At 45.1% G+C, this 27,487-nt stretch overlaps 1 protein-coding gene and 1 pseudogene across 9 annotated transcripts in view; both read left to right on the top strand.

Annotated features, from left to right (window-relative positions):
* SVOP (SV2 related protein) overlaps positions 1-27,487 on the top strand; it is an 88,199-nt gene that overhangs the window by 36,418 nt on the left and 24,294 nt on the right. For 6 of the 8 annotated variants that reach the window (XR_014234169.1, XM_082354125.1, XM_082354122.1 and 3 more), the window contains 5 exons: positions 2,073-2,197; positions 14,765-14,828; positions 18,171-18,296; positions 20,157-20,285; positions 23,688-23,761. Coding sequence is in view for 7 of the 8 variants with exons in the window: in XM_082354125.1 (XP_082210251.1) it covers positions 2,073-2,197; positions 14,765-14,828; positions 18,171-18,296; positions 20,157-20,285; positions 23,688-23,761 (518 nt within the window). In the remaining variant the exon portion in view is untranslated. The remainder of the gene's footprint in view (positions 1-2,072; positions 2,198-14,764; positions 14,829-18,170; positions 18,297-20,156; positions 20,286-23,687; positions 23,762-27,487) is intronic. The other 2 variants (XM_082354123.1, XM_082354127.1) reach the window with 2 other exon arrangements.
* LOC309610816 (guanine nucleotide-binding protein subunit alpha-12-like) lies at positions 24,647-26,974 on the top strand (annotated as a pseudogene). The gene is made up of 2 exons: positions 24,647-26,058; positions 26,423-26,974. The product of its transcript is annotated as a guanine nucleotide-binding protein subunit alpha-12-like (transcript).

The following is a 27,487-nucleotide window of genomic DNA, read 5'->3' as shown; positions in this document are numbered from 1 at the left end:
ACCTGAAATCATCTGGTAGACCTCCAAATTCCCTCTCTAGTCCCTTTTAATTCATTTTCATTTTAAAGCTAAAATTAGTATGTCTCACACTTTCTCCCTGAAGCATGGGGGTATGGGGAGCTGGCAGAAGGGTGAACTCAATCCTACAGCTCTAGGAAGAGTGCTGCAGAGGGAGGTCTGCTCAGACCTCATGTGGCAGGTCTAAAATTCATGTTAAATTTGCATTCTACTCCATAATACATTTGGTGTTGGAAAAACTCTATTTTAAATTACATTCACCCTTAATTTTTTCTCAGTCTTTAAGGGTAATTGAAACTCCAGGAATATGTACCAGGTTTGTCCTGCAGTATTGTGTTCCTAGGTGGTTTTCGACCGCATCAAATACAATGTCTTTTTTTTTTTTTTTTTTTTAATTATTTATTTATTTATTTTTATTTAGGCTGTGTTGGGTCTTCGTTTCTGTGCGAGGGCTTCTTCCAGTCATGGCAAGCGGGGGCCACTCTTCATCGCGGTGCGCGGGCCTCTCACTGTTGCGGCCTCTCTTGTTGCGGAGCACAGGCTCCACATGCGCAGGCTCAGTAATTGCGGCTCACGGGCCCAGCCGCTCCGCGGCATGTGGGATCTTCCCGGACCAGGGGTCGAACCCATGTCCCCTGCATTGGCAGGCAGATTCTAAACCAATGCGCCACCAGGGAAGCCCCAATGTCTTTTTTTTTTTTTGGCTGCACCATGCAGCTTGCGGGATCTTAGTTCCCTGACCAGGGGTCGAACCCGGGGCATGGCAGTGAAAGCACTTGGGTCCTAACCACTGGACCACCAGGGAATTTCCTACAGTGTCCCCTTTATTTAAAAAAAATTATAAAAATTTTAATAGTGCCCCTAATAATCCAGAAATAATTTCAAAGATAAAATAACCTAGCCACTTACACAGTTTTAAAAAAGAAATCAGGGACTTCCCTGGTGGTCCAGTGGTTAAAAATCTGCCTTCCAATGCAGGGGACGTGGGTTTGATCCCTGGTCAGAGAACTGAGATCCCACATGCTGGGGCAACTAAGCCCATGCGCCACAACTAGAGAGAAGCCCGTGTGCCGTAAATAAATAAATAAATAAGCTAAGTGGGGGAATGCCCTGGCGATCCAGTGGTTGGGACTTCATGCTTTCACTGCCAGAGGCCGGGGTCCAATCCTTGGTCAGAGAACTAAGATCCCGCAAGCCTCGCGGCGCAGCCAAAAAAAATTAAATAAAAATAATAAAAAAGAAGTCAGTTATAATGCCCTAACTATGACACAAGGGAGAAAATTTTTAAAGGAGGTAATTAATAAATTTACTTTCAATATGCAAATATTCACACACAACTCTGCCTAGATCCTAAAAGGAAGTAGTTACTATTTGCCCCAATTATAAATAAGTTTGGATTTAATGGAATCTTGTCGATGCTTTTTCTTTATGTCTGACGTTTTGAAATAAGATTCAGATCAATCTATTCATAGATACCCATAGAAGCCCTATGAATGCAGACAGATGCTGAAGTGTTCCCTCAGTCACTCAACTATCACATGCAGCGTTGCCAATGGCAACACGGTTTTCTGAAATGATGAACCATTTTGTAAAATTCTGGATAAAACAAAGTGTATCCTCCTTTGATTTACCTAGAAGTTGCATTCCTGAAAAATTACGTGACCCACCTTCCAAAATCCTGTTTATATGTAAACTAGAGTGAAGATCTAGGTGCCGATAACCATAAACAGTTTTCGGCTGCGTGATGGTTGGGTGGGAAGTTTGATTCGAGCTGGTGCAGGACACAGGAAAGTTTTTATTAGGTCTCACGTGCTGTGGGACATCTAACATCTCTGGGATGTATCTATTAAATGCCAATCATTGGGACAACCAAGAATGACCCACAGTTTTCCCCCACACCCCCTCAGGGTGGGCGCCACCCACGCAGAGAACCCCGGGCATCCCCTTGGCTGCGTGGATCACCCTTTACCGTGACCCTGTTGGTGACTTTGAACACGTGCAGGGGACATGTGACCTGGAGATGCTGAGAAGCCCTGTGTCTTCCTTCTCCGCAGGGGCTGAAGATCAGTGTGCTCTGGACCCTGTACTATGGCATCCTCAGTGCTTTCGCGCCCGTGTACAGCTGGATCCTGGTGCTCCGGGGCCTGGTGGGCTTCGGGATCGGAGGGGTCCCCCAGTCGTAAGTAAAGACCCAGCTCTGGCCACCCAGCCAGGCAGCCAGTCAACTATGTTCATGGCCTCAGAGGGATGCAAAGATGGTACATACACTAGGGCTTCTGGTATCCAGGGGCTCTGATGGAGCCAGAGAATAGTGTCATTGTCAGTATTATAATGATTACCAACAGCAAAAGCAACACGGTAGCTGGAAGGTCGTAGATGTGAAATGATAATAAAGATAATAGAGCTAGCATTGATTGGACGTTTCTCTTTGACACAGCACAGGAGCCCCAGAAGATATTGGGGGGGCGTGTTGAATTAGTGCAGTCTCCACTTTACAGCTGAGAAAACTGAGTCTCAGCGGGTAAAATCATTTGCCCAAGTCACACAGGCTGCAGGTGGAACTAAGAACCCGAGTCTGTCCGCCTGTAACATCTGTGCCCTTAACTACACTGCATGCTGCCTCTTACCCTCTTCTAACCGAACCAGGAGGCAGGGGATGGGGCTAATTATCTGTAAGTTATGTGTTATTTTGTTGTTGCTGTTGTTAAGATGCTGAGAGTAGTCAGACTTGTAGGAAGAAGTCACTGTCTCCTGGGAGACTGGGGAATCCTGAAGCAGAGATTGGCAGGTGGTGGCAGGTGGGCCGAATCTGACCTGCTGACTGCGTCTCTAAATAAAGTTTTATTGGAACACAGCTGCACCATACATTTATGTATTATCTACGCCTGTTTTTATGCTACAGCAACAGAGTTGAGTAGTCTCAGTAGAGACTGTATGGCCTGCAAACCTGACATATTTACTATTCAGCCCTTCATAGAAAAAGTGTGTTTAGGAATTCTCTGGCGGTCCAGTGGTTAGGACTCTGCGCTTTCACTGCTGAGGGCCTGGGTTCCATCCCTAGTTGGGGAACTAAGATCCTGAAAGCGGCAGTGTGGCCAAAAAAAAAAAAAAAGTGTGTTGACCCCACTCTCAAGGATGATGATTAATAGCCAATGTTTAGTGTTTATTAAGGAGCAGGTGCTGTTCTAAACAGTTTGCCCAGATTGTCTCATTTAATCCCCCAAATTTCCCTATGAGGTAGATTCTATTATTAACCCCATTTTACAGATAAAGAAACTGAGGCACAGAGAGGTAAAGTAGCTTGCCCCAGGTGACACAGCTACAGGAGGCAGAGTTGGAATCTGAACCCACTCCCTCTAACTCCAGAGCCTGGGCTCTAACCATTGCATTTTACTGCCTTGCTATGAAGGATTAAAAGGATTTGGAAAGACCCAGAGGAGACTGGGGAAGATGTAGGATATCTCATAGGAAGGGAATTTCATGAAAAGAGGAAGCCGTAGCTGAGTCTGAGGAAGGCTAATGGTCCAGTTCAGGTAGCTTGTTAGGCTGAGATACATGAGAATTGAAAACTGAGATGGGACAGGCAGACCAGGGCAAGCTTATTAAAGGTCTTGAATGTCAGGCCAAAGGGATTGTCTATAGACAGTGGGGAGCCACTGAAAGTTCTTGAGCAGGAGAGGTACTTTAAAAGCATTAATCTGGCAGTGGTGGGTTGGACAGGTTGGAGGTAAGGCACCCTACTGCAATAATTGAGGAAAATTTTGCACAAGGACCAGGTGGTTTCTTTCTAGTTTATTCATTCATTCAACCAATATTTCTTGAGCTCCTGCTATGACGTGGTCCCGTGCTACGTGCTGGGGGTACAGCAGTGAGCCAAACAGGCACGGTCCCTGTTACAGGCTGGCATCCTGGGAAACAGACTGAGATAGAGATTTGTGTGCAAGAGGGGACCAGGATCAACACCTGTAAGGGAGTGAGAAAAACGGGGACAGGCAGAGGGAGAAGCTGAGTGGCAATGCGATTGTAACAGCTGATGGGGGCCTCAGCCGATCCTGTAGGGGTTCGGAAGCTGGGGTGGCCCTTTAGGGTTGTTCCAAATTGAGGCATGGGGGCTGGGCCTTTGTACCCTCACATCAGCCACCTTGGATGTGGGCTGTCCGCAAGGAGCAAACACGACCTTGGGGAAGTCAGCTATTTTTGGCCAAGGCATTTCCTGCAAGGGCCTCAATTCTGAGCTCTTAGCAGGCAGTACTCCTGGTCATTCCAGAGGGACCGTATGCCTCAGCCCTGAAGGGGGAATCCAGGCGATGCATCACAGCGTCCACTACAGTCCATTCCCTGGACCCTTTGGATGCGCTTGCATCGTATAATAAGTTCACCCCACCTGGGAACAGCTCCTCCAGGATTCTGGTTGGTCTTTTCCCTGAAAAGACTTATAAGAGGATGGCTAGCGAGACAACCTACAGTCCCTGCTATGGCTGCTGGCCTCATGACTACAACCGATGTCTACTATTCTCTGCCCTCTGCCACCCATTCTAGATTCTCCTCACCTTTGGCTAGTACTTCTGCTGATCTAGATGAGGTCCCTTGTTACCATGCCCTTCTCAGGTCATTGCTACCGCTTGTCCGTTTCACACCAAGATTGGGCAGGGAATTACCAAGAGATGTCCTGTGTATCACCTGGGTACCCAAGTAGATAACAGTAATCCTACCACCTCCTGATGCTTAGGATCAATTCCTGGGACAGAATGATGACTCTCTTTCATGGCCGCTCATTTTCTTGACACAAGGAACCCAAAGTTACTAGGTGATAGCTGTTGCTTAAAGTTATTGGGATTCTTGCTGCGTACCCTGGTGGAAGCATATTCTCTCTGGGAACCAGGACCTCTAGACCCACAGAGCCTAGGAGATGCAGAATGGAGGAAGCACAAATCCCCCCAAGTGGGTCACTGGGAATGATGGCATTGAAGGCCACTTGTACTTCGACTCTTAGATTTCCAGAACCATGTCTTCTTTCTACACAGCACCATGTAATAATCATTGATTTAAGGGTATATTGTGTCCTAGAAGATAGTGCCCCGTCCTCACAGGGTATCATCTCCAAGCTGACGCCTCCATGGCACCTACAAAAGGCTGCTCCATCACTCAGGCCAGCAGCTTCAGGGTGGCATGTCATGTGAAAGGACCAGTGGATTCCATGGTCATATACCCACTGCTGCACCTCCTTTGTTATACATTGGCTCCCTTGGTCCCATGCACTAGGGGATCCTGTGTCAGTGGGTCAAATACTTGGAAAGCCCGCAGATAATAATGCTGCCTGAGACCCTGTGGGCAGGAAAGGCAAACCAATACCCAGAATATGTGCCATTTCCGGTCAAGATGAATCACTGCTTCTTCCCAAATGGAAGATGTCCAATGTAAAAAACTTGCCACCAAGTGACATGGGATGGTTCCATCCGGAGGGCTCCATGTTGGTCTCTGTTGCTGGCAGACTGGCTTTTTGGCAAGAGAAATGGCAAGATTGGCTCTGGTGGGTGAAGATTGGGGTGATGCACCACTGTAGCCCCTGCCCTCCGAGGGTCAACAGCTCAGCGATTGACTTCTTGAGCCTCTGGAGTGTCACAGTTTGGGGAGGCTGGGAGAAATGATCTCAAAGGAGAATGCTAATACCGAAGCAGGGTGCTTGGATCATGGGCTCCAAAACCAGGCTACCCTGGCCCTGTCACATAATAGCTGTGCATCCTTAGGCAAGTCATTAAGCCTTTCTACACCTCAGTTTTCTCATCTCTAAAATGGGGATAATAACATACCTACCCCATGGGTCACTTAGAATGTTAAATGGCAACGCATGTGAAGTGCCCAGGACAGTGGCTAGCAGGCACTCAAAAAATGTCAGCACGCAGCTCGTCTGCTGAAGGCTTTGGTAAGAGGCTCAGGCATCAGTGAGATGGACGATGGACTCGGTGTATAATTATAGAAACAACAAATGTGGAGGAAAGGAGATGTGAGAACATGGACTTAACACAGGGACAAATCCAGACTGTCTGCCACTTAGAGGCTCTCAGTTCAACTCCGTCCTTCCCTCCCTTTTTCATTATTGATCCTCCAGGGCTGTGCAGAGTAGGTATTTGACATGGACTCCTGGATCTGGGATGAGCTTAAAAACCACTGGAGCTTAAAGCAGAGGCCATTAAGCCAAGCCCATTAATCTGGGCTGGCAGGGGCTTGTGGCCAATGTGCTCCACTTCTGGCCTGACTCCACGAATTCCTGTAGTTATAGCCACTGTCCCATTCATTCATGAGCCATTCATTGACTAGGGGGCCATTTTCCCCTCATGCTGGAAGGAATGAGCTCACAGAGGTACACATTAAATTCCTTTCCCAGGGTTGCTTGGGGAGATGGCAACAGAACCAGCCTCCAAACAGCCCCCTGGATTTTCTTTCCATATGAGGAAAGGGAAAGGAACCAGGGATTCAGAATGTCCACAGTGATTCTTTTTCAAGATGGTGCCATGAGAAATGCTCTTTTCTACGTCCTCTTCTTCCACATTTTCTGGAAGTGACATAAAAGGTATAAGAAATAAATCTTGAAGAGTGCTGGAAAGCAAGAAAAAGGTGCTATCAGCAGAACAGAAATTTTGAGGAACCTCTGGAAGACTGTAAGCAGATGGGATTCCAATGGCAGAATAACTAGAGGAGAGGAAAAAAAAACGTCCCCTAAAACTGCAAAGGGAAGAGATCTTCAGGCAGAGAGGACAGGACACCAGGGAAATAAAATTAAGGACACAGAGCAGCTGGAAGGGCCTTTAACCCCTTACCTGATGTCGTGAGGGTTCTGAGCTTGCCTACCTGCTCCCTTCCCCCACACCCCAAATGTCATGCCTCCCCATTTAGCTGTTCATTTACTTAATGCTGCTATAGCCCTTCTGTCTGTTTATTGAGCTATTACTGCATTCCAGGCACATGACCATTTTAAACCCACAAAACCTTAAGACGTAGATATGATTACCTCCATTTTACAGGTAAGAAAACTGAGGCTTTAAAGCAGTAACACGTGTAAGGTCACACGGTTAGTAAAAGGAGGGCAAATAAAAACCACGAACAAAATTATGGAAAAGGGACTTCCCTGGTGGTCCAGTGGTTAAGACTCAGCACTTCCATTGCAGGGGGCACGGGTTTGATCCCTGGTTGGGGAACTAAGATCCTGCATGCTGGGTGGCGAGGCCCCCCAAAAAAAATTACAGAAGAAATATTTAGCCACCCCAAGAGACTCACTGGTTCCCCAGCACTTTCATGCCAGCTATTTATATAAAAATAATGTCTTAATTATGCAAAGCTCTTATCTAGTTATAAAAATGGCTCCCCTAAGTTCATTATTTGGAAACATTTAGTCGAAGATATTTTTGTGTAAGTAAATGTAACTAAGAGTTTCCATTCATTCAGAAGGACTTTACCCAGTTGTGCCACCTCACTAAACCAAGTGAATAAGATTTTGCTATATAATTGTTAAAAGCTCAACAATCAGAAGTCCTTATAATGTGCTCAAATTTTTAGTGTAAATACAAATTATATTATTAAAAATTTTTAATTGAAAAAATGTTTTTCTTTCAGTTTTATTGAGATGGAATTGACATACAGCACTGTATGAGTTTAAGGTGTACAGTGTAATGACATATATCTTGCAAATGATTAACACAGTAAGTTTAGCTAACATCCACCAATTCATATAGAAATTATATTGTTAATAAGGAGCCCATCCCTCTGACCTAATTTTTGCCTTTCTAACTCCTCCTCTCCCTTTATTTCTTCTTTCTTTTCTCTCTTCCCTCAAAGTAGGTGTTCACATTGGTCCTTGGTGATAACGACAATAACATTAGTAGTGATGGTGATAATAATAATGTCATTGGAGTGCTTGCCAGGTGCGGGGCCCATGCTGAGCTCTCTCTTCACACTACCTCTTCTTGTCCATTGGACAACCCTACTATCCCCATTTTACAGCTGAGAAAACTGAGGCTCAGAGATCCTGAGGGATTTGCTTAAGGTCAGATGGTTTTTAAGTGGAATGTAGAGTTACCTTTTGCTTTGTAACAAACCACCCCAACACTTATGGCTTAAAATGATAACAATTTATTTAACTCATGATACTGCAGTTTGGCCATTTGCTTTTTCTGGTCTCTTCAGGGCTTTTACTCTTGTGTCTTTTGTCTGCTGGTGAGTTGGATGGGGACTGGCTAGGCTAGTATGGCCACAGCTGACTCACCTCTGCTCCACAAGCCTCTCACCTGCCTTCCCCTTTGGTAACCATAAGTTTCTTTTCTATGTCTCTGAGTCTGTTTTTGTTTCATATATAAGTTCATTTGCACCTTTTTTTTAGATGCCACATATAAGCGATATCATATGATATTTGTCTTTCTCTGTCTGACTCATTTCACTTAGTATGGTAATCTCTAGGTCCATCCATGCTGCTGTAAATGGCATTGTTTCATTCTTTTTTATGACTGAGTAATATTCTGTTGTATAAATATACCACATCTTCTTTATCCATTCCTCTGTTGGTGGACATTTAGGTTGCTTCCATGTCTTGGCTATTGTAAATAGTGCTACAATGAACATTGGAGTGTATGTATCTTTTTGGATTATGGTTTTCTCTGGGTATATGCCCAGTAGCGGGATTGCTGGGTCGTATGGTAGTTCTATTTTTAGTTTTTTAAGGAACCTCCATACTATTCTCCATAGTGGCTGTACCAATTTACATTCCCACAAGAAGGAAGAGACTTTAATCCAAGCAAAAGAGTTAAATGTAACTTTATCATTACAAACAATACACTTTTGTTTTAGAAAATGCAAATAGGCACCAAAAAATAATAATCACCTCTAATTGCACATACTGCCTCACAAAAAATATACAAGACACAAGTTGGCACCAGGGCAGATGGTTTATTATTTCCAGTAGAGGGTGCTGTGTATTTCAGCAGAAATGCCACTACCTTTGAGATGGAAGCCTGCCCTACCTGGCATCCTACGAGTGAGTGTTTTAGCCGCTCTTAAAGATGAATACCCCAGGTAGCTGCCCACCTGTTCTGCCTTGAGACCTGTCTCAGAAGTTGCTTCAGATTGGTGTCTAGAATGAGCTTGCTCACAGATCTGTCCTTGGCGCTGCTCTTTCCCCCAAAGACCAAGGAGAAATGCCAGACGGAGATCACAGGTCATTTCCTTCCCAGGCATGTGATCCAAATGGCAAATCTCTAACTGCCAAGTGCTGTAAATGCGATTATTTGCAGTGGGGATTTATTTGTGCCCGTATCAGCTGCTTCTTGGCATTGCTAATTTCATTGCTTATTCTTCAACTCTTCAATGTGATTGTAATAATCCCCATACTTTGGATGAAGCTCAAGCTACTCTTTCTCATCATGAACTGCTGTAAATAATGGCCAAATGTGGGGCACAACAATTACAGGAAAAGATGTTCCTTGTGGCATAGGTTGCAAAAACAAGAACTTGAAAATGATCTAAGTATTAATTAATAGGGTCACGGCTGTTAAAAAATAATCTGGTAGCTCTACATAGATTACTATGGAAAGATTTCCAGACTGTCTTATCAGGAGCAGATCCTGACACAGAAATTCAAAAGCAAGGAGTTTCCTCTGGGCGACACTGCAACACATTCTCCAAATTGTCCCGTTCGAGGGACGAGGCAACTGTCATTTGTTAAGAGCTGCTCCTGGGAAGTTTAAATTCCTTGGCACTTCTGGTCTGCCACACGGGTTGGCAAAGCAAGCTTTAATGACCAGAGAAAGCACTCAGGGAAGAGGTGCGAGTGCTGGCAATTGGAAGTTGGACTGGCATAGCCAGAAGTGGTAAGAATCGGGGCATTTGTATGGGTGGAGCACCGGCAGTATGCTGCATGTGTGAGAAGAAGGGAAGGAAGGAAGGAAGGGAGGGAGGGAGGGAGGGAGGGAAGGAAGGAGGGGAAGGAAGGAAGGGAGGGAGGGAGGGGAAGGGAAGGGAAAAAAAGAGAAAGATACTATGTTGCTTAAATTTATTATTACTGTTATTATTATATAATTAATTCTAGCATATATTCCCCATACTGTACATTTCATCCCTGTGACTCATTTATTTGCAGCTCGAGTTTGTGCCTCTTCACGTCCTTCACCTAATTCTCTCCTCGCCTCCCCTCCCCACGGCCCCAGGAACCACCTGTCTATTCTCTGTACTGTATCTGTGACTCTGTTTCTGTCTTGTTATGTTTGTTCATTTGTTTTGGTTTTTAGATTCCATATGTGAGTGAAATCATACAGCATTTGTCTTTCTCTGTCTGACTTATTTCTCTTAGCATAATACCCTCTAGGTTCATCCATGTTGTTGCAAATGGCAAGATTTCATTCTTTTTTGTGGAGAAAATTACAAAAATGGAAATTTAAAGGTTAGAAAGAATCCTAAAGTGTTGGACTGGTATTGAAAGTATCAGTATGAACTCATTGTTTTCTATTGTGTATATATATATATTGATATAAATGCCACATCTTCTTTATCCATTTATCTGTTGATGGACACTTAAGTTGCTTCCACATCTTGGCTACTGTAAATAATGCTGCAATGAACATAGGGGTGTATGTGTCTTTTCGAATTAGTGTTTTCATTTTCTTCAGATTAATACCCAGGAGTGGAATTGCTGGCATGTGGTAGTTCTATTTTTAATTTTTTGAGACACCTCCATACTGTTTTCCATAGTGGCTGCACCAATTTACATTCCCACCAACAGCGCACGAGGGTTCTCTTTTCCCTACATCCTTGCCAACGCTTGTTATTTGTTGTCTTTTTGATGATAGCCATTCTGACAGGTGTGAGGTGATAGCTCATTGCGGTTTTGATTTGCATTTCCCTGATGATTTGTGATGTTGAACGTCTTTTCATGCACCTGTTGCCATCCGTTATGTCTTCTTTGGAAAAATGTCTATTCAGTTTTAAATTTATATATTCATTTACATAGAAAAGGGGCTGGAAGGTTGCAAAGCAAACTGCTATTAGTCATGGCTTTGGGGAAGGGGAATGGAAACGGGTGAGGAGGAAGAGGAAGATTCATCATACACTCTGTATTCTTGCATACTGCTAAATTATTTACAATGAGAATGCGTTCATGTACTAATTCTGTGCCTAAAAAAGAAAAGAAGACTACATGTTGTAAGTTCATTATAAAAACAAATCCTTGACATCTAAGGACAGGATTAGCTTTGCCCTTAGAATATGCTACTGCACATTTTTTTCATGGTTAGTAATTTGATTTTAGTTTGGTGGGGAAAATGTAAATATGCTTCTTATTTTATTATCAGTATTGATGTTTTTAAAATAATATAAGCACACCATTTGGAGAATAGAATAAAATTTCAAAGTCATTCATGGTAATCACTGTAATCTTTTACAACCACTGCAATTGGTCTCCATTCTCAGAGCTGAGTGAATGAAATTCCTCATGGTTTTTGTTGAGAGAGGCACTTGTAGGACTATAAATTGGAACAACTTTTTTAGGAACCACTTTGGTGATATATATCAAAAGCCTTAAAATGTGTACCCTTTGACTCAAATTCTTTTACAGGAATCTACCCTAAGGAAACCACATTCAAACAAAGATTTAAGACGAAAGATGCTTATTGAAGTATTATTTATAATTGTGAAACCACCCAAATAGGGAAGCAAGTGATGGGCTGCATAATATAGACAGACCTAGGTTAAAATTTTGACTCTTCTACCTACCAACTTACTAGCTACGTGATCCTGGTCAAATAACAACTTATCTGACACAGATATAAAGATGAAAATAGGGATTAAAGATACACACACACGATGGGAATTATAATTACCTACCCCATTGACTTGCAGCATTTATTGAGTGAGATAATTCATGTACAATATCTAGAAGAATGTTTGGGCACATAGTAGATCCTCAATAAAAGGTAGCTATTATTAAGGAAAATATGGTTCATGAATATGATAGAATATATGTGTGTAAGAGGATTTAAAATGGCATGGAAATACTATTTATAAAGTCAATAAAAATAGGGTTCAAAATTCTTGAATATGATCTCAGATAGGGGTTCAAACAGAGAGACAGAGAGAGATGAAGAAAAGAGAGAGAGAAAGAGAGAGACAGAACACCAAAACAGAGAGAGGATTTACTAAAACGCACTGCGAAGTAAGACTAAATGACATTGACTTTTTCTCCATGCTTTTCTCTACATAGAGTATATCTGAACTACTAAAGCCCTAGCTATCCCTCTGAGGCTCCTGAGAATTCTCCCTTCTCTGGACAGAGGCATCTTTTATCATAACCCCAAGAAAGACTTTTACCAGTGATAGAACTATTTCTAAATCTTAATGGTATTGCTGAGGCCAACATTTAAAAAGATAGACGCTTTGCAGGGAAAGGTGTCATGGGTTAGGTTTCAAAGAAGCAGACAGACTGAGGCAGAGATTTTTGTACAGGTAATTTATTCAGGGAATGCTCTATGGAGGAGCCTGTAAAAGAGGGAAAGAGGCAAGAAAGGTGAAAGGAAGAAATTAAGCAAGGATATGGTTTCAGGTGACATCTAGACTCAGCTTGATCCCATAGGGAGTTCTGGAGTATTCATTGTCTCATAGGGTCTGTCCCACCTTGAGGCAGGGAATGAGCCTTTTGTACCCAACACTAGTCTTCAGCCTGCCCTGGAGAGAAAGGGCATAACTCCCAGATATCTCTGGGGTGAGGCAACTCCAATTACTCAAAAGCAAGCCTAAGAGAGGGTTGCAGGTAGGAGCTGTTAGAAGCAGCATCTGGTAGGTGGGCCCCATGATCTAGTAAAGAGATCCCAGGAGATCTAGATGCACATCTGCCTCAAAAGGGTTAATGGAAATAAGCCTCCCTCTACCCCTCCTCCCTTATGAGGAGCCAAGAGAGTAAGTAACATGAGGTCATCTAGCAGCTCGGTTGTCTGGCTTAGGTGGGAGATGAGGGGAAAGAGAAGGGCTTATCTTCCTAGCACAGTGGAAGGGAGCATGGGGAGTAGTTTAGAAGTTTCCTTTTCTTCCAAGCGTGCCCATTAGCTGAGCAAGTGAAAGGGAAGGGAGGAGGATGTGGAGGTAGATGGAGGAGGCAGCCAATATGGTTGGGACATTGGTTACATTGAGTAAACAAGTGAATTGATTGAGCAGATGAGAAATATTTTGAGGATAATGAGACAGGGAATTCTCAATGTTGGAAAAGAAAATTACAAAAATGGAAATTTAAAGGTTAGAAAGAATCCTAAAGTGTTGGACTGGTATTGAAAGTATCAGTATGAACTCATTGTTTTTAAAAATACATATACACAGATAGATATAGAAATAGATATAGATGTATGGTGTGCATGTGGGAAGAGAGAGAGAGAGCGAGAAATAGAGACACCCAGAGAAAGGATGGATGAATAGATGATAGATAGATAGATAGATAGATAAATAGATGGTAGATCTCTTAGCTGTGTCCACTGGGAGGGTCTAGAAGCAATGGAAACCCTCATAGCATGAGCACACTGAGCACTCAGATCTTGGTTTCTAAACACCATCCTCTGCCAAAAGGAACCAGGACTTCTTAGAAAAATGACTGACCCCATGGTTGGGGCAAAGAAAGTACTAGATGAGCCTGGACATCTTTTTGTACAAGAAAGTAAGAAAGAGCTCAAGGAATGATGGAGACATGTCAAAAAGACATAGGAATCAGCTTGAAAGGGCTTCCACTGACCAGATCTGGGACAGTCTGAGCATCAAAATAATAAAGGCAGTAATGGATTACAACCCATTGAATAAAACAGGAATCCACAAGTCCATACTGATGAAATGAATGGATAGGTGGGTAGGTAGATAGATAGATGGATGAGGCAGGAGAAAAGAAAGCTCTTCCTTACAGTAGAATAGAATGTCAACCAATAAATGTAGAAGGAGTTATGGAAATAATAAATACAACTTGTCATCATAGTGGTGGTTGATTCAGGCAGAAATAGTCAAAAGATGGAATGCTAAAGCTGGTGAGTAGAGGTTCTATGGGGAGCAGGATATTGACATAATCTCTGAATGTTCCCCCATAAAGTACTTCTTAATCACAAATGGAAAATTGATAACTTTAGGATGGAAATATCTATCAGAAAACTTGACCTGGTCATGAAAGTTAATATCACCAATGATGGGACTACTCGACGTCATGTCCCCAGTGTGAGGCACTGGGAAGAGTTCAGCATCATTTCTGTGAGGTTCTTGCCAAGAAGACATGGGCTGAGTCTAGTCACAAGGAGACATCAGATGGACCCGGGATGAGGGGCCTCCTGCCATATGAAAGGCCTCTACTCCAAGACTATTCAGGACTTGAGTGATAGGGAAAATCTAAGGAACGGTTCTAGATTGAAGTTGCCCATCATCCCACCACTCTTTTTTCACCTACATTTACTGGGTTTGGGGGAATGCTCAATGATAGTAGGTACTAAATTTGAGAATCATATGGGGTGGCGGGGGGAAGTTGGTTAAAAATGCTGATGCCAGGACCCCACCCCTGAGAGTCTGTTTCTGAAGGTCTGGTATGGACCCTGGGGATCTGCGTATTTAGCCATCATCCCCAGAAATCCTGATCTAAGTGGTCCACAGACCACCCTTGGAGGAAAGTTGGCCGAGAAATTCAGAAAACCATAGCAATCTTCCCACTCAGTCCCGACCTTAACGCCCTCTCTGTCTTTTGCATTCCCAGGGTGACGCTCTATGCTGAGTTCCTTCCCATGAAAGCCAGAGCTAAGTGTATTTTGCTGATTGAGGTAAGGAGGATGGTCTGGGATTCTGGATATTACTCAGTCTCTGAGCAGGAGATTCCCAGGTGTCTTGAGCCATAGGAGAAGGAAAAGGAGTTTAAGAAAAATATAACAGATCCATTATGCAAGGATTTGAATGGATCATTTATGTTGATTTCAACATGGTTGTTTTGCAATATAGATAAATTCTTCCATTGACAAGAAATTCAATCTACCATCCCTGAAAAAAAATGGTAGCCGGCAGGTAGTATGTCCTTCCTGAACTAGAAATGACTTTTATCTGAAAGTTGGTGCTGAACATTGTAGCTTGAGTGGACCAAACTCCTGCCCCTGCACTAGATTGACTCGTGTCTTGTGTGAGATCGCCATTCATGGCCACATCTGTGGCGAGTAGACTGCCTTAAAACTCTCTTGGACCATCCAGTCCCTCTCAAGCCCTCCCTCTGCCAGGGTCCTGTGACCCATTTTCCAACCATGATCTGGAAGATCTCAGGGCAAATACATAGCTGCCCAACAGCCCTCCTCCATGCAGTGGCAGTATTATTTGTCCCTGCTGGACACTGAGGTCCACAGTCACAACTGTCCCTAATCACCATGATTACATGACAGTATTGATCACACTGACCCCACAGCCCAACTTAACCATCCTGACTGTGTCTACCCCTGACCAATGAGGGTGGTAGTCAGCTGGTCCACACTGGTGTGGATGAACCAGTTTAAATATTGAAATGCATCTGCCAGCTGATCCTGAACCCTGACTGGCCCTCATTGCCTGACACCCTGTCCTTTCTAAGGACTCCCTAGAACTCCCCATGATGCAGCAACTAAAGTCTGGTGAGGGTTGGGGGAGGTGTGTGACCAGGGTTCATTCTGATTGGCCAATACTGTATGGTGTCCACTCTTTGGTCAGTGCTATAAATTGTTAGCCGTTTTGACTGTCCCTCTGGTTGTTAGCAATTGAAATGGACTGTGGTTACTTTAAGCAAAAGGGGATTTAGGAAGGCTCTTGGGGGCTCCCAGATGGAGAAGATGAAGGACGATGTTTTGGAACGGACAATAGTTGTAGACTCAAGGTTGCAGCAGGAAACAACATACATTAGGATAATTTGAAGAGGGTTTCTTTTCTTTTTTTTTCTTAATTTAATTTTATTTTTTATACACCAGGTTCTTGTTAGTTATCTATTTTATACATGTTGGTGTATAATATGTCAATCCCAATCTCCCCATTCATCCCCCCACCACCACCCCTGCTTTCCCCCCTTGGTGTCCATACGTTTGTTCTCTATATCTCTGTCTCTATTTCTGCCTTGCAAACCGGTTCATCTGTAGCATTTTTCTAGATTTCACATGTATGCGTTAATATATGATATTTGTTTTTCTCTTTCTGAGTTACTTCACTCTGTATGACAGTCTCTAGGTCCATCCTCATTTCTACAAATGACCCAATTTTGTTCCTCTTTATGGCTGAGTAATATTCCATTGTATATATGTGACACATCTTCTTTATCCATTTGTCTGTCGATGGGCATTTAGGTTGCTTCCAGGACCTGGCTATTGTAAATAGTGCTGCAATGAACATTGGGGTGCATGTGTCTTTTTGAATTACGGTTTTCTCTGGGTATATGCCCAGGAGTGGGATTGCTGGGTCATATGGTAGTTCTATTTTTAGTTTTTTAAGGAACCTCCATATTGTTCTCCATAGTGGCTGTATCAATTTCCATTCCCACCAACAGTCAAGAGGGTTCCCTTTTCTCCACACCGTCTCCAGCATTTGTTGTTTGTACATTTTCTGATGATGCCCGTTCTAACCAGTGTGAGGTGATACCTCATTGTAGTTTTGATTTGCATTTCTCTAATAATTAGTGATGTTGAGCAGCTTTTCATGTGCCTCTTGGCCATCTGTATGTCTTCTTTGGAGAAGTGTCTATTTAGGTCTTCTGCCCATTTTTTGATTGGGTTGGTTGTTTTTTTTAATATTGAGCTGCATGAGCTGTTTATATATTTTGGAGATTAATCCTTTGTCCGTTGATTTGTTTGCAAATATTTTCTTCCATTCTGAGGGTTGTCTTTTCGTCTTGTTTATAGTTTCCTTTGCGGTTTATAGTTTGCTTTTGCTTAAAAGCAAAAGCTTTTAAGTTTCATGAGGTCCCATTTGTTTATTTTTGTTTTTATTTCCATTATTCTAGGAGGTGGGTCAAAAAAGATCTTGCTGTGATTTATGTTTTCCTCTAGGAGTTTTATAGTGTCCAGTCTTACATTTAGGTGTTTAATCCATTTGAGTTTATTTTTGTGTATGGTGTTAGGGAGTGTTCTAATTTCATTCTTTTACATGTAGCTGTCCAGTTTTCCCAGCACCACTTATTGAAGAGACTGTCTTTTCTCCATTGTACATCCTTGCCTCCTTTGTCATAGATTAGTTAACCATAGGTGCGTGGCTTTATCTCAGGGTTTTCTATCCTGTTCCATTGATCTATATTTCTGTTTTTGTGCCAGTACCATATTGTCTTGATGAGTGTAGCTTTGTAGTATAGTCTGAAGTCAGGGAGTCTGATTCCTCCAGCTCCATTTTTTTCCCTCAAGATTGCTTTGGCTGAAGAGGGTTTCATAAAGGGACTATTTATAAGGTCCCTGAAGGGGCAAAGGGAGAGAGTAATTAGCAGCCCAGAGAGAGAGAGAGAGAGAGAGAGAGAAAGAGAGAGTTGTATGGCAAAGGCTCTTGGAAAGGAGCTGTGACCTTCAGCCAAGGGATGCAGCCAGCCCATGACCACCCTGCAGAGAAGAAGCCAGAGGAATAAGCACCCCAATCCGTCTTTCCTCCCCATCTCCTGTGGGGCTCCCCATTGGCTGCACCCAATGTGTAGCCAGGGGACAGGGGGACTGTGGATGCAGTCCATACAAAGAGCAAGGTGGAAAAGGATGGAATGTGATTCAGAGAAGCAGACAGAAGATATTCAGCCCCACAGGGGAGAGACAATTCTGATAAAGGATACCGGGGCACTACTGGGCAAGGGAGATGGATGTGAGTAGACAAAAACCAATGTGTCCACTACTCTACTGGCCTCACACAATATTGATCATATTGATCTCCTTAACCAGAGCTGCCACATTGCACACTCCAGTGGGCACCATGCAAATATCATACAGTGTGGATGGTACCCTCAGGAGATAGACAACATGGAGGCCCTGGCCCAACCATATGAGCCACAGGAAAAGTGATGGCCATTCTGACTTTCCTGACCCCCAAGGACCCCCTTACCTACACGGATAACGTTGTCTACAATGATCCTGAAATCGCTCACTGTGTTGACCAATGCTGCCCCATTACTGACCCCCATTCTCCCATGCCAGGTGTTCTGGGCCATCGGGACAGTGTTCGAGGTTGTCCTGGCTGTGTTTGTGATGCCCAGCCTGGGCTGGCGTTGGCTGCTCATCCTCTCGGCTGTCCCACTCCTCCTCTTTGCTGTTCTGTGTTTTGTAGGTATCCTTTAAGACATCTCAGCCTTTGTTACTTGGTCTCCTGCCGTTCATTATATTTTGGTGGGGAGGGTGTGGAGGAGGGCACCAAAGCCACTTTTAAGATTATTTCTTTTAATCAGGAAATGAGACAAAGGAACAGGGCCTGGGGTGGGCCCAGTATGGGGTGTTGGGTTTCCTCCAGGCAGACACTGCTGGGATATTCTTGAGGGAGATATCAAGGGGATGGGCGATACCTTGCTCCCTCTCCCCGCACTACAAGAGCTACACTTAAGGTGAGTGTATTTGGAATAGTTGGGATTCTTAAGTTGCAAGTGACAAAACCCAGTTCAAACTGGCTTGAGTGAAAGAAACATATGATAGAATATTAAATATCTGGCTTCAGGCATGGCTGGGTCCAAGGGCTCAAATGATCCCTCCGTCTCATCTCTGCATAAACTACCTCCCACACACAGCGAGATCAGACCACACGTTTATCATTTCATGTGAAGACCACATCCATGAAATGCTTTACAGCCAGTGGGCCCCAAAATAAGCCTGTAGGGAGGTAGGTCTCATCTATGATAAATAACATAATAATTACTGGTAATGACAATAGGTATTAATAATTACTTAGCATAACAGTGTAGCAGGCCCTATGCCAGCCTCTTTATAGGCATTATCATATTTATTCCTCCCAGTAACCACAGGAGGTAGGACTATGATGAACCCCTATATTAGTTAGGATGATACCAGCTGCTGTAACAAATAAAGCCTACACATTCAGTAACTTAACACAATAGGAGTTTATTTCTCACTCACAGAACAGTCCAGAATGGGTGCTTCTATTTGACAAGTGTGATTCTGGACCCAGGGTTCCTTCCAGCTTGTAGCTCTGCCACTGTCTAGGGCTTTGGAATCTTCTACATGTAGACTGAAGAAGGGCAGGTAGAGATGTATACTTAAATAACTTGGCCAGGAATATTCTGCTCTCGTGCCATTGGTGAAAGCGTGTCAGATGGCCATGCCTAGATGCAAGAGGTGCTGGGAAATGTAGTTTCTGGCTGGGCAGCCATATCCAAGGACAACTCTATACTATGGAAAGGGAAGCATGAATTTTAATGGATGCTAGCAATCTCTGCTATATTCTCATTTTACTGATGAGGAAACTGAGGCCCAGAAAGGTTGATTGACTTGTCAAAAGACACACAGCAAATAAACAGTAGAACTCATTTGAACCAAATCTTCTGACTCCAAGTCTCATACTCTCTCATTTCACAGATTGCTGTTGCTTTGTTTTGTGGAGAGATCTCTATCTAGTCACTTGGGGTTGGGACTCTAGTAGGCCTAAAGGTCTTTCTGATTTCTTTCTGTCTCTTAGACTGAGTTTGCCAGACGATTCTAAACACAGGTGAGGTGTAGTTTCTTGAGAGATAGGGATAATGATGATGATGGTGAGAGTGGTGGACTTTTTTTCTTTTTTGGTGGCAGGCTTAATTTAATTCAGCTGTCACCTGCAACTCAGCAGCACCAAATTACAGTAATAACAACGGCAACAGGAACAGATATATTAACCCATTCCGGGCACTGTGCTAAGCACTTTGTCTGGATTATCCCATTTAATCCTCTCAACAACCCTAAGAGGGAGGTTCTATTATTATCCCCATTTTATGGATGAGGAAATGGAGGCACAGAGAGGTCAAGTTATTGCGCAAGGTCACAGAGCCATTATAATCAATGGCAGTGCCAGGATTTGAAGCCAGGCTTCTGGCCCCAGAGCCTCCGGCCTTAAGGACTCCACACACACATGAGAGTGTATGGCTGTGACCGAGCCTTCTGTTCTGCCCTAACTGGCCACATCTCGGTCTCCTGTCCTCATAGTGGCTGCCAGAGAGTGCAAGGTATGATGTGCTGTCCGGAAACCAGGAAAAGGCCATCGCCACCTTAAAGAGGATAGCCACAGAAAACGGAGCCCCCATGCCTCTGGGGAAACTCATCATCTCCAGACAGGTCAGTGCCTGGCGGACTGACTGTGCATGTTGCTGCACGTGCTGGGAGCATGTGCATGTGAGTGGGTGAGGGGTGCAGTGGGCAGGATCTGCAAAAGGAATTTGGCAACCTCAGTCTGTGTATTTTCACTGCCAAGTCCTAAAAGTACCACCTGGAGAAGTGATTAGAGAAATGCAATATAATGTCCCGTAATGGGTCCCGTAACTACTCCTGCTTCAGTTTCATCTTTCAACACCCATGAAGTCTGATTAGCAAATGTGATTGATCGGCAAAGGCTTGACAATAAAATCACGTTAGAAAGCGCCACGATAGACTTAGATCCAAGACACCGAACCGCCCCTGTGTAGACATCCTTAATGGATGGTGCACCGCTCCCCAGGCAACACCATCAGGGAATCCCCCACACTACAAATTGATGAGCACTCACTGCAGGTGCAAGTGGGGAGAAGGGAGCCAGATTAAAGGCTGCAGTCCCTGCCCTCAAGAATCAGCCATGTGGCTTAGAGAAACATCACAAATACCCTTAAGCAAACAACAGACCCTACAAGGAAATTATTATTATTATTATTTATAAATTTATTTCTTTATCTATTTTTGGCTGCATTGGGTCTTTGTTGCTGCAGCGGGCTTTCTCTAGTTGTGGCGAGCGGAGGCTACTCTTCGTTGTGATGCGCGGGCTTCTCATTGCGGTGGCTTCTCTTGCTGCGGAGCACAGGCTCTAGGTCTGCAGGCTTCCGTAGTTGTGGCACGCGGGCTCAGTAGTTGTGGCGCACGGGCTTAGTTGCTCCGCGGCATGTGGGTCTTCCCAGACCAGGGAACTTGAACCCATGTCTCCTGCATTGGCAGGCGGATTCTTAACCACTGTGCCACCAGGGAAGCCCTATTTTTAAAAAAATAATATCATTTTTCTGATTGTTTCTATATTAGGCAAAAAGAACTGAATGGAATTTCACCAGATTGAGAGGAAGTGCTAGGCAGGGTCTGACAACATAGAAACCAGGAGACATATCCCAAATCTGCTTTGGGAAGCACAGGGTTGGGGTAGGGGGCATCCCAGAGAGTCTGGGGTGCAGGAGGCTCATTTAGTTGCCTTTGGGGAGGGACTGCATTCTCCCCCGTCCCTCCTGTGGGAAGATGCTCCGGATGGAGAAAGCATACAGTGATTTCAAATGTGTGTTGCAAAGTGACAGTGGCAAGCCTGGATGCTCCAGTCGTGGGCTTCTCTTTGGAAAGGAGCTGCTGCCGCAGGGGCCTCTCTGTGTTCCAGGGTACCCAGCAGCGGGGCCTGTTTTTTTTGTTGTTGTTGTTGTTGCTTTATGGAGGTCACTGGGGCAGGTGCATAGCTGATGCAGCCAGGAGCAGCCAGGCCCAGAGAGAGAGTTCTCTCGGGTCCAGGAAGGCTCCAAGAAGGTGGTGAATCCCCCATCACCAAAAAGAGAAGAGAAGGATTTTCCAGAAAGCAGACCAACTCTCCAAAAGCCAATTTTTCTTGCCAATGTATCAGTTTACCAAAAACGTGTTTTAAGGATTATTCTTTTTGAATATATTTAGTAAATAGGAATAGATTTTTCCTATGTATATGCTAATACATATATCAATATATAGGAATATATTTTTCCTGTGTTTATATTAACACATATAATATATTCCACAATAACTATATTAATGAATTCATTAAGTATATTAATGAATGAATCTGTTCTAAAATATAGTCAATAAATACAAACATGCTCAAATATATTCAATAAGCATATTAATGAGTAGTCTTTTTATTCAAGAATATATTACAAAATATTTTTGTTCACAAAGACAATATTCATGGGTAGATTAAACCACCTATAACCCATAATCTTTTTTTTTTTTTTTTTAAGAAATTCACGTTCTTTTATTTATTTATTTATTTATTTATGACTGTGTTGAGTCTTTGTTTCTGTGCGAGGGCTTTCTCTAGTTGCGGCAAGTGGGGACCACTCTTCATCGCGGTGCGCGGGCCTCTCACCATCGCGGCCTCTCGTTGCGGAGCACAGGCTCCAGACGCGCAGGCTCAGTAATTGTGGCTCACGGGCCCAGTTGCTCCGTGGCATGTGGGATCTTCCCAGACCAGGGCTCGAACCCGTGTCCCCTGCATTGGCAGGCAGATTCTCAACCACTGCGCCACCAGGGAAGCCCAACCCATAATCTTTTAAATTATTATTTATTTATTTATTTTTGGCTGTGTTGGGTCTTCGTTTCTGTGCGAGGGCTTTCTCCAGTTGTGGCGAGCGGGGGCCACTCTTCATCGCGGTGCGTGGGCCTCTCACTATCGCGGCCCCTCCCGTTGCGGAGCACAGGCTCCAGATGCGCAGGCTCAGTAGTTGTGGCTCACGGGCCCAGTTGCTCCGCGGCATGTGGATCTTCCCAGACCAGGGCTCGAACCCGTGTCCCCTGCATCGGCAGGCAGATTCTCAACCACTGCGCCACCAGGGAAGCCCCCATAATCTTTTTAAAAAAAACTTTTAGCATGTTTAAATAAGTGAGCACTTCTCAAACTGCTAAGAATAATATGTTCATTAAATAAATCTAAGAAGATAATCCCAGTCATAGAATATATTTTTTAAATTATTTTTCTTGTTGATGCTTTTTAAAAAAATTTTTATTGGAGTATAATGGATTTACAATGTTGTGTTAGTTTCAGGTGTACAGCAAACTGAATCAGTTATACATATACATATATACACTATTTTTTAGATTCTTTTCCCATATAGGCCATTACAGAGTATTGAGTAGAGTTCCCTATGCTATATAGTAGGTCCTTATTAGTTATCTATTTTATATATAGTAGTGTGTATATGTCAATCCCAATCTCCCGATTTATCCCTCCCCCCCAAGAATATATGTTTTAAAATAGAACATTGTAAAGCAAAGATTTGATAAATTAGTAAATTATATAAAATTGGCAAGTGAGTCATTTAGCTAATTGGTCTTTTGGCAAGTTGGCTTTTGGTGAATTGATTTTCAGCACATAAATTTTTGTCACCTTGACCTAGAGCTGGCTTTGGGTGGGGAGGGTGTGAAATGGCGGGAGGCATCTTGGACTGGTTGTTTGCTCCCTGGTCCATGGGATCGCCCGAGAGGCCTCAGAGGGGCCAAGCCTGAAGGGCCTGCTTCCCGGCTCCAGGATTCCAGGTTGGGGTGGGGTGTGGAATGTCTCCACCTCTGGACGTTGCTGAGTCCTGGCTGGAGGCCTCCCTGGGCTGGGGGGCTGAGTGCCGTGGATCTGAGTCCCGGGTTCCCGGAACGTGAGTGTCCAGCCCACCAGAAACCTCCCTCCCAGCCTCAGGTATCCACTGGTCTCAGGCTACCAACTGGTGCCCACACATCCGCGGGGGAGGAGAGTAAATGGTATTCTTTGTCTTGAAACAGGAAGACCGAGGCAAAATGAGGGACCTCTTCACACCCCATTTTAGATGGACAACCTTGCTGCTGTGGTTTATATGGTAAGAGCTGTTTGTTGATTCTCGGGTCCCCCTCCTCTGCGCCGTTTTGGGTTTTAACTTGGAGGACAGAGAACTCTTCCGTCTTGAGCAACATTTGCAAAACTGAGCATCACTTTCCTGACTTGTGTGTTATCCTGTTATTATTATTTTCTTAGCCTTTTAAAATTATTTTCTATACTATTATTTTCTTAGCCTTTTTTAAAATTTGACTCACTTTTTACTCAGATAAATGTCTTTTAAAAGGAAACTTTGCGTATCTGCTTTAAGGAAAAACTTTAATTGCAGGCCATAGACAGAAGTTGCTTTAATTAATTAATTAATTCTTATGGAAGTATAGTTGATTTACAATGTTGTGTTAATTTCTGCTGTACAGGAAAGTGACTCAGTTATACATATATATATACATTCTTTTTCGTATTCTTTTCCATTATGGTTTATCCCAGGACATTGAATATAGTTCCCTGTATTACACAGTAGGACCTGGTTGTCCATCCATTCTATATGATATAATTTGCATCTACTAACCCCAAACTCGCAGTCCATCCCTCCCCCAGAAGTCACTTTTAAAGATAAAAAAGTGGCCCTCCCTAGCTTCGGGTTCCGTGTTCATGGATTCAACCAAACCACAGATGGAAAAAAAAAAAATTCCAGGAAGTTCTAAAAAGCAAAACTTGAATTTGCTGTGCACCAGCAACTATTCACATAGCACTTACACTGTATTAGGTATTATAAGTAATCTAGAGATGATCTGAAGTATATGGGAGGATTGTGTAGGTTATATGCAAATACTATGCCATTTTATATGAGGGACTTGAGCATCCAAGGATTTTGGTATCCACAGGGGGTGCTGGAACCCATCCCCCACGGATACTGAGAAGTGACCATACAGTAAAAAGTAGCTAGATTGCGACTTCCCTGGGGGCGCAGTGGTTAAGAATCTGCCTGCCAGTGCAGGGGACACGGGTTCGATCCCTGGTCCCGGAAGATCCCACATGCTGCGGAGCAACTAAGCCCGTGAGCCACAACTACTGAGCCCGTGTGCCACAACTACTGAATCCCGCACGCCTAGAGCCTGTGCTCCGCAACAAGAGAAGCCACCGGAATGAGAAGCCAGCGCACCGCAAGGAAGAGTAGCCCCCGCTCCCCACAACTAGAGAAAGCCCGCGCGCAGCAACGAAGACCCAACGCAGCCAAAAAAAAAAAAAAAAAGTAGCTAGACTTATGGTTTGCCAGGGGAGAACCACTGTATTTAAGAGCCAGACAGAGGGCCCTCGGGACAGCGGCAGAGGACGCGGCGTGAGGGAGCGGCCGGCTGCCGCCTCGCCCGCCGCGGGGTCCATGGCCTCACCAGCCATGTCCGGTGCGGTGCGGATCCTCAGCCGTTGCCTGCTGCCGCCCGAGGCCAGCGCCGCCCGCGATGCGGAGCGCAAGGCAGGGCAGCGCAGGCGCAGCCGGGACATCTACGCGGGGCTGGACCGCGAGCTGCGCGCCGTGCGGCGCCTCGTTAGGATCCTGCCGCTGGGCCCTGCGAGAGCGGCAGGTCCGCCTTCCTCAAGCAGATGCGCATCGTCCGCGGCCGCGAGTTCGACCAGAGCGCACTTCTCGAGTTCCGCGACACCATCTTCAACAACATCCTCAAGGGCTCAAGGGTTCTGGTTGATGCACGAGACAGGCTTGGTGTTCCTTGGCAGTATTCTGAAAATGAGAAGCAGGGGATGTTCCTCATGGCCTCTGAGAACAAAGCAGGGCTGCCCGTGGAGTCTGCCGCCTTTCAGCTGTATGTACCTGCTCTGACCGCGCTCTGGAGGGATTCTGGCATCAGGGAAGCTTTCAGCCAGCCGGAGGAGGGAGTTTCAGCTGGGTGAATCAGTGAAGTACTTCCTGGATAACTTGGACCGGATTGGCCAGCTGAATTACTTTCCCTAGCAAGCAGGACATCCTGCTGGCGAGGAAGGCCACCAAGGGCATCGTGGATCATGACTTTGTCATTAAAAAAATACCTTTCAAGATGGTGGATGTGGGCGGCCAGCGGTCTCAGCGCCAGAAGTGGTTCCAGTGCTTTGATGGGATCACCTTGATCCTGTTCATGGGCCTGTCCAGTGAGTACGACCAGGTCCTCACGGAGGACAGGCGCACCAGCCGCCTGGCGGAGTCCATGAGCATCTTTGAGACCATCGTTAACAACAAGCTCTTCTTCGTCTCCATCATCCTGTTCCTCAACAAGATGGACCTCCTGGTGGAGAAAGTGAAGACCATCAGCTTCAAGAAGCACTTCCCAGGGCTTCCCTGGTGGCGCAGTGGTTAAGAATCCGCCTGCCAATGCAGGGGACACGGGTTCGAGCCCTGGTCCGGGAAGATCCCACATGCGGTGGAGCAACTAAGCCCGTGCGCCCCAACTACTGAGCCTGCGCTCTAGAGCCCGCGAGCCACAACTGCTGAGCCCGCGTGCTACAACTACTGAAGCCCCCACGCCTAGAGCCCATGCTCTACAACAAGAGAAGCCACCGGGATGATGAAGCCCGTGCACTGCAACAAAGAGCAGCCCCCGCTCGCCGCAACTAGAGAAAGCCCGCGCACAGCAACCGAAGACGCAATGCAGCCAAAATTAAATAAATAAATTTATTAAAAAAAAAAAAAAGAAGAAGAAGAAGCACTTCCCAGACTTCAAGGGCGACCCCCACAGGCTGGAGGACGTCCAGTGCTACCTGGTCCAGTATTTCAACCGGAAGAGATGGAATCGCAGCAATCCGCCTCACCACTGCCATAGACACGGAGAACATCCGCTTCGCGTTTCACGCTGTGAAGGACACCATCCTGCAAGAGAACCTGAAAGAATATTATGTTGCAATGAAAGAGGATGCCCCTCACTCTTGTGGTCCTTGAGCAGCCTGGCCGGCCACAGGCCAGATCTCCCCGGTGTCCCGGAGCGGGTTTCCCGAATCCGTGCCCTCAACACCTGGCTCAGGGATGCTGTGAGACCCACCACGCCGCCGCGCTCTAGGCCAAAGGACGTGACACTTTGATGTTAGCTACTGAATCCTGGGGACTAGTGAAACTACTGAAAACCCCAGCGATCGCTTTGGTATTAATGTGTAATGCCAAATAATACAGCTTTCTTTCTTTTTACAGAAACTATTCCTTCTCTGACACAATGTAATTGAGGACTGTGTGTGTGTGCATGCGTGCTCTGTCTTTAATGACAGAAACACAAAACCCGACGTCTTTGCAGATGGCTTTTCTCTCTAACTCGCGAGTGCTTGGTGAGGAGCGTTGCCTGGTGGAGGTTTGTAGGAGGTGAAAGGAGGTGAATCGCGGGCTGTCCCCGCCACCTCCCCAGGGGAGCGCGTTGCCTTTTAAGTCTCTTGTGCCAGTGGGTCCCGGCTGTTAGATGAGAGGGTGGGAGTGAGAGCTGGCGGTGTGGACTTGACTTAATGTCCCCACAACCTGCGCTTTCTTCCCGCCCTGTCAGATCACCCCACGACACGACAGGACGTGGGGTGGAAGGTGTGCACACGGACGCTGCCGTGAACGGCCCCCTCCCCCCTGCACAGGGCAGTGCCTGCTGCCTCTGTGCCCACCCTCCCCGCCCCTCGGCAAAGACTTAAACCAACTGGCCTTGCAGAGGTGTTGTCTCCGAGAGACACCTGCAGTCGGCCTCGGGGAGCCTTTCCTTCTTCGGAGGAAGCGGAGAGCTCCTTTCCGCTCAGGGGCTTTCGAGAGCTGGCG

This window comes from Balaenoptera borealis, assembly GCF_965194805.1.
Source record: "Balaenoptera borealis genome assembly, chromosome: 14".
Taxonomy (NCBI): Eukaryota; Metazoa; Chordata; class Mammalia; order Artiodactyla; family Balaenopteridae; genus Balaenoptera; species Balaenoptera borealis.
This window is presented reverse-complemented; position numbering and strand designations above follow the sequence as displayed.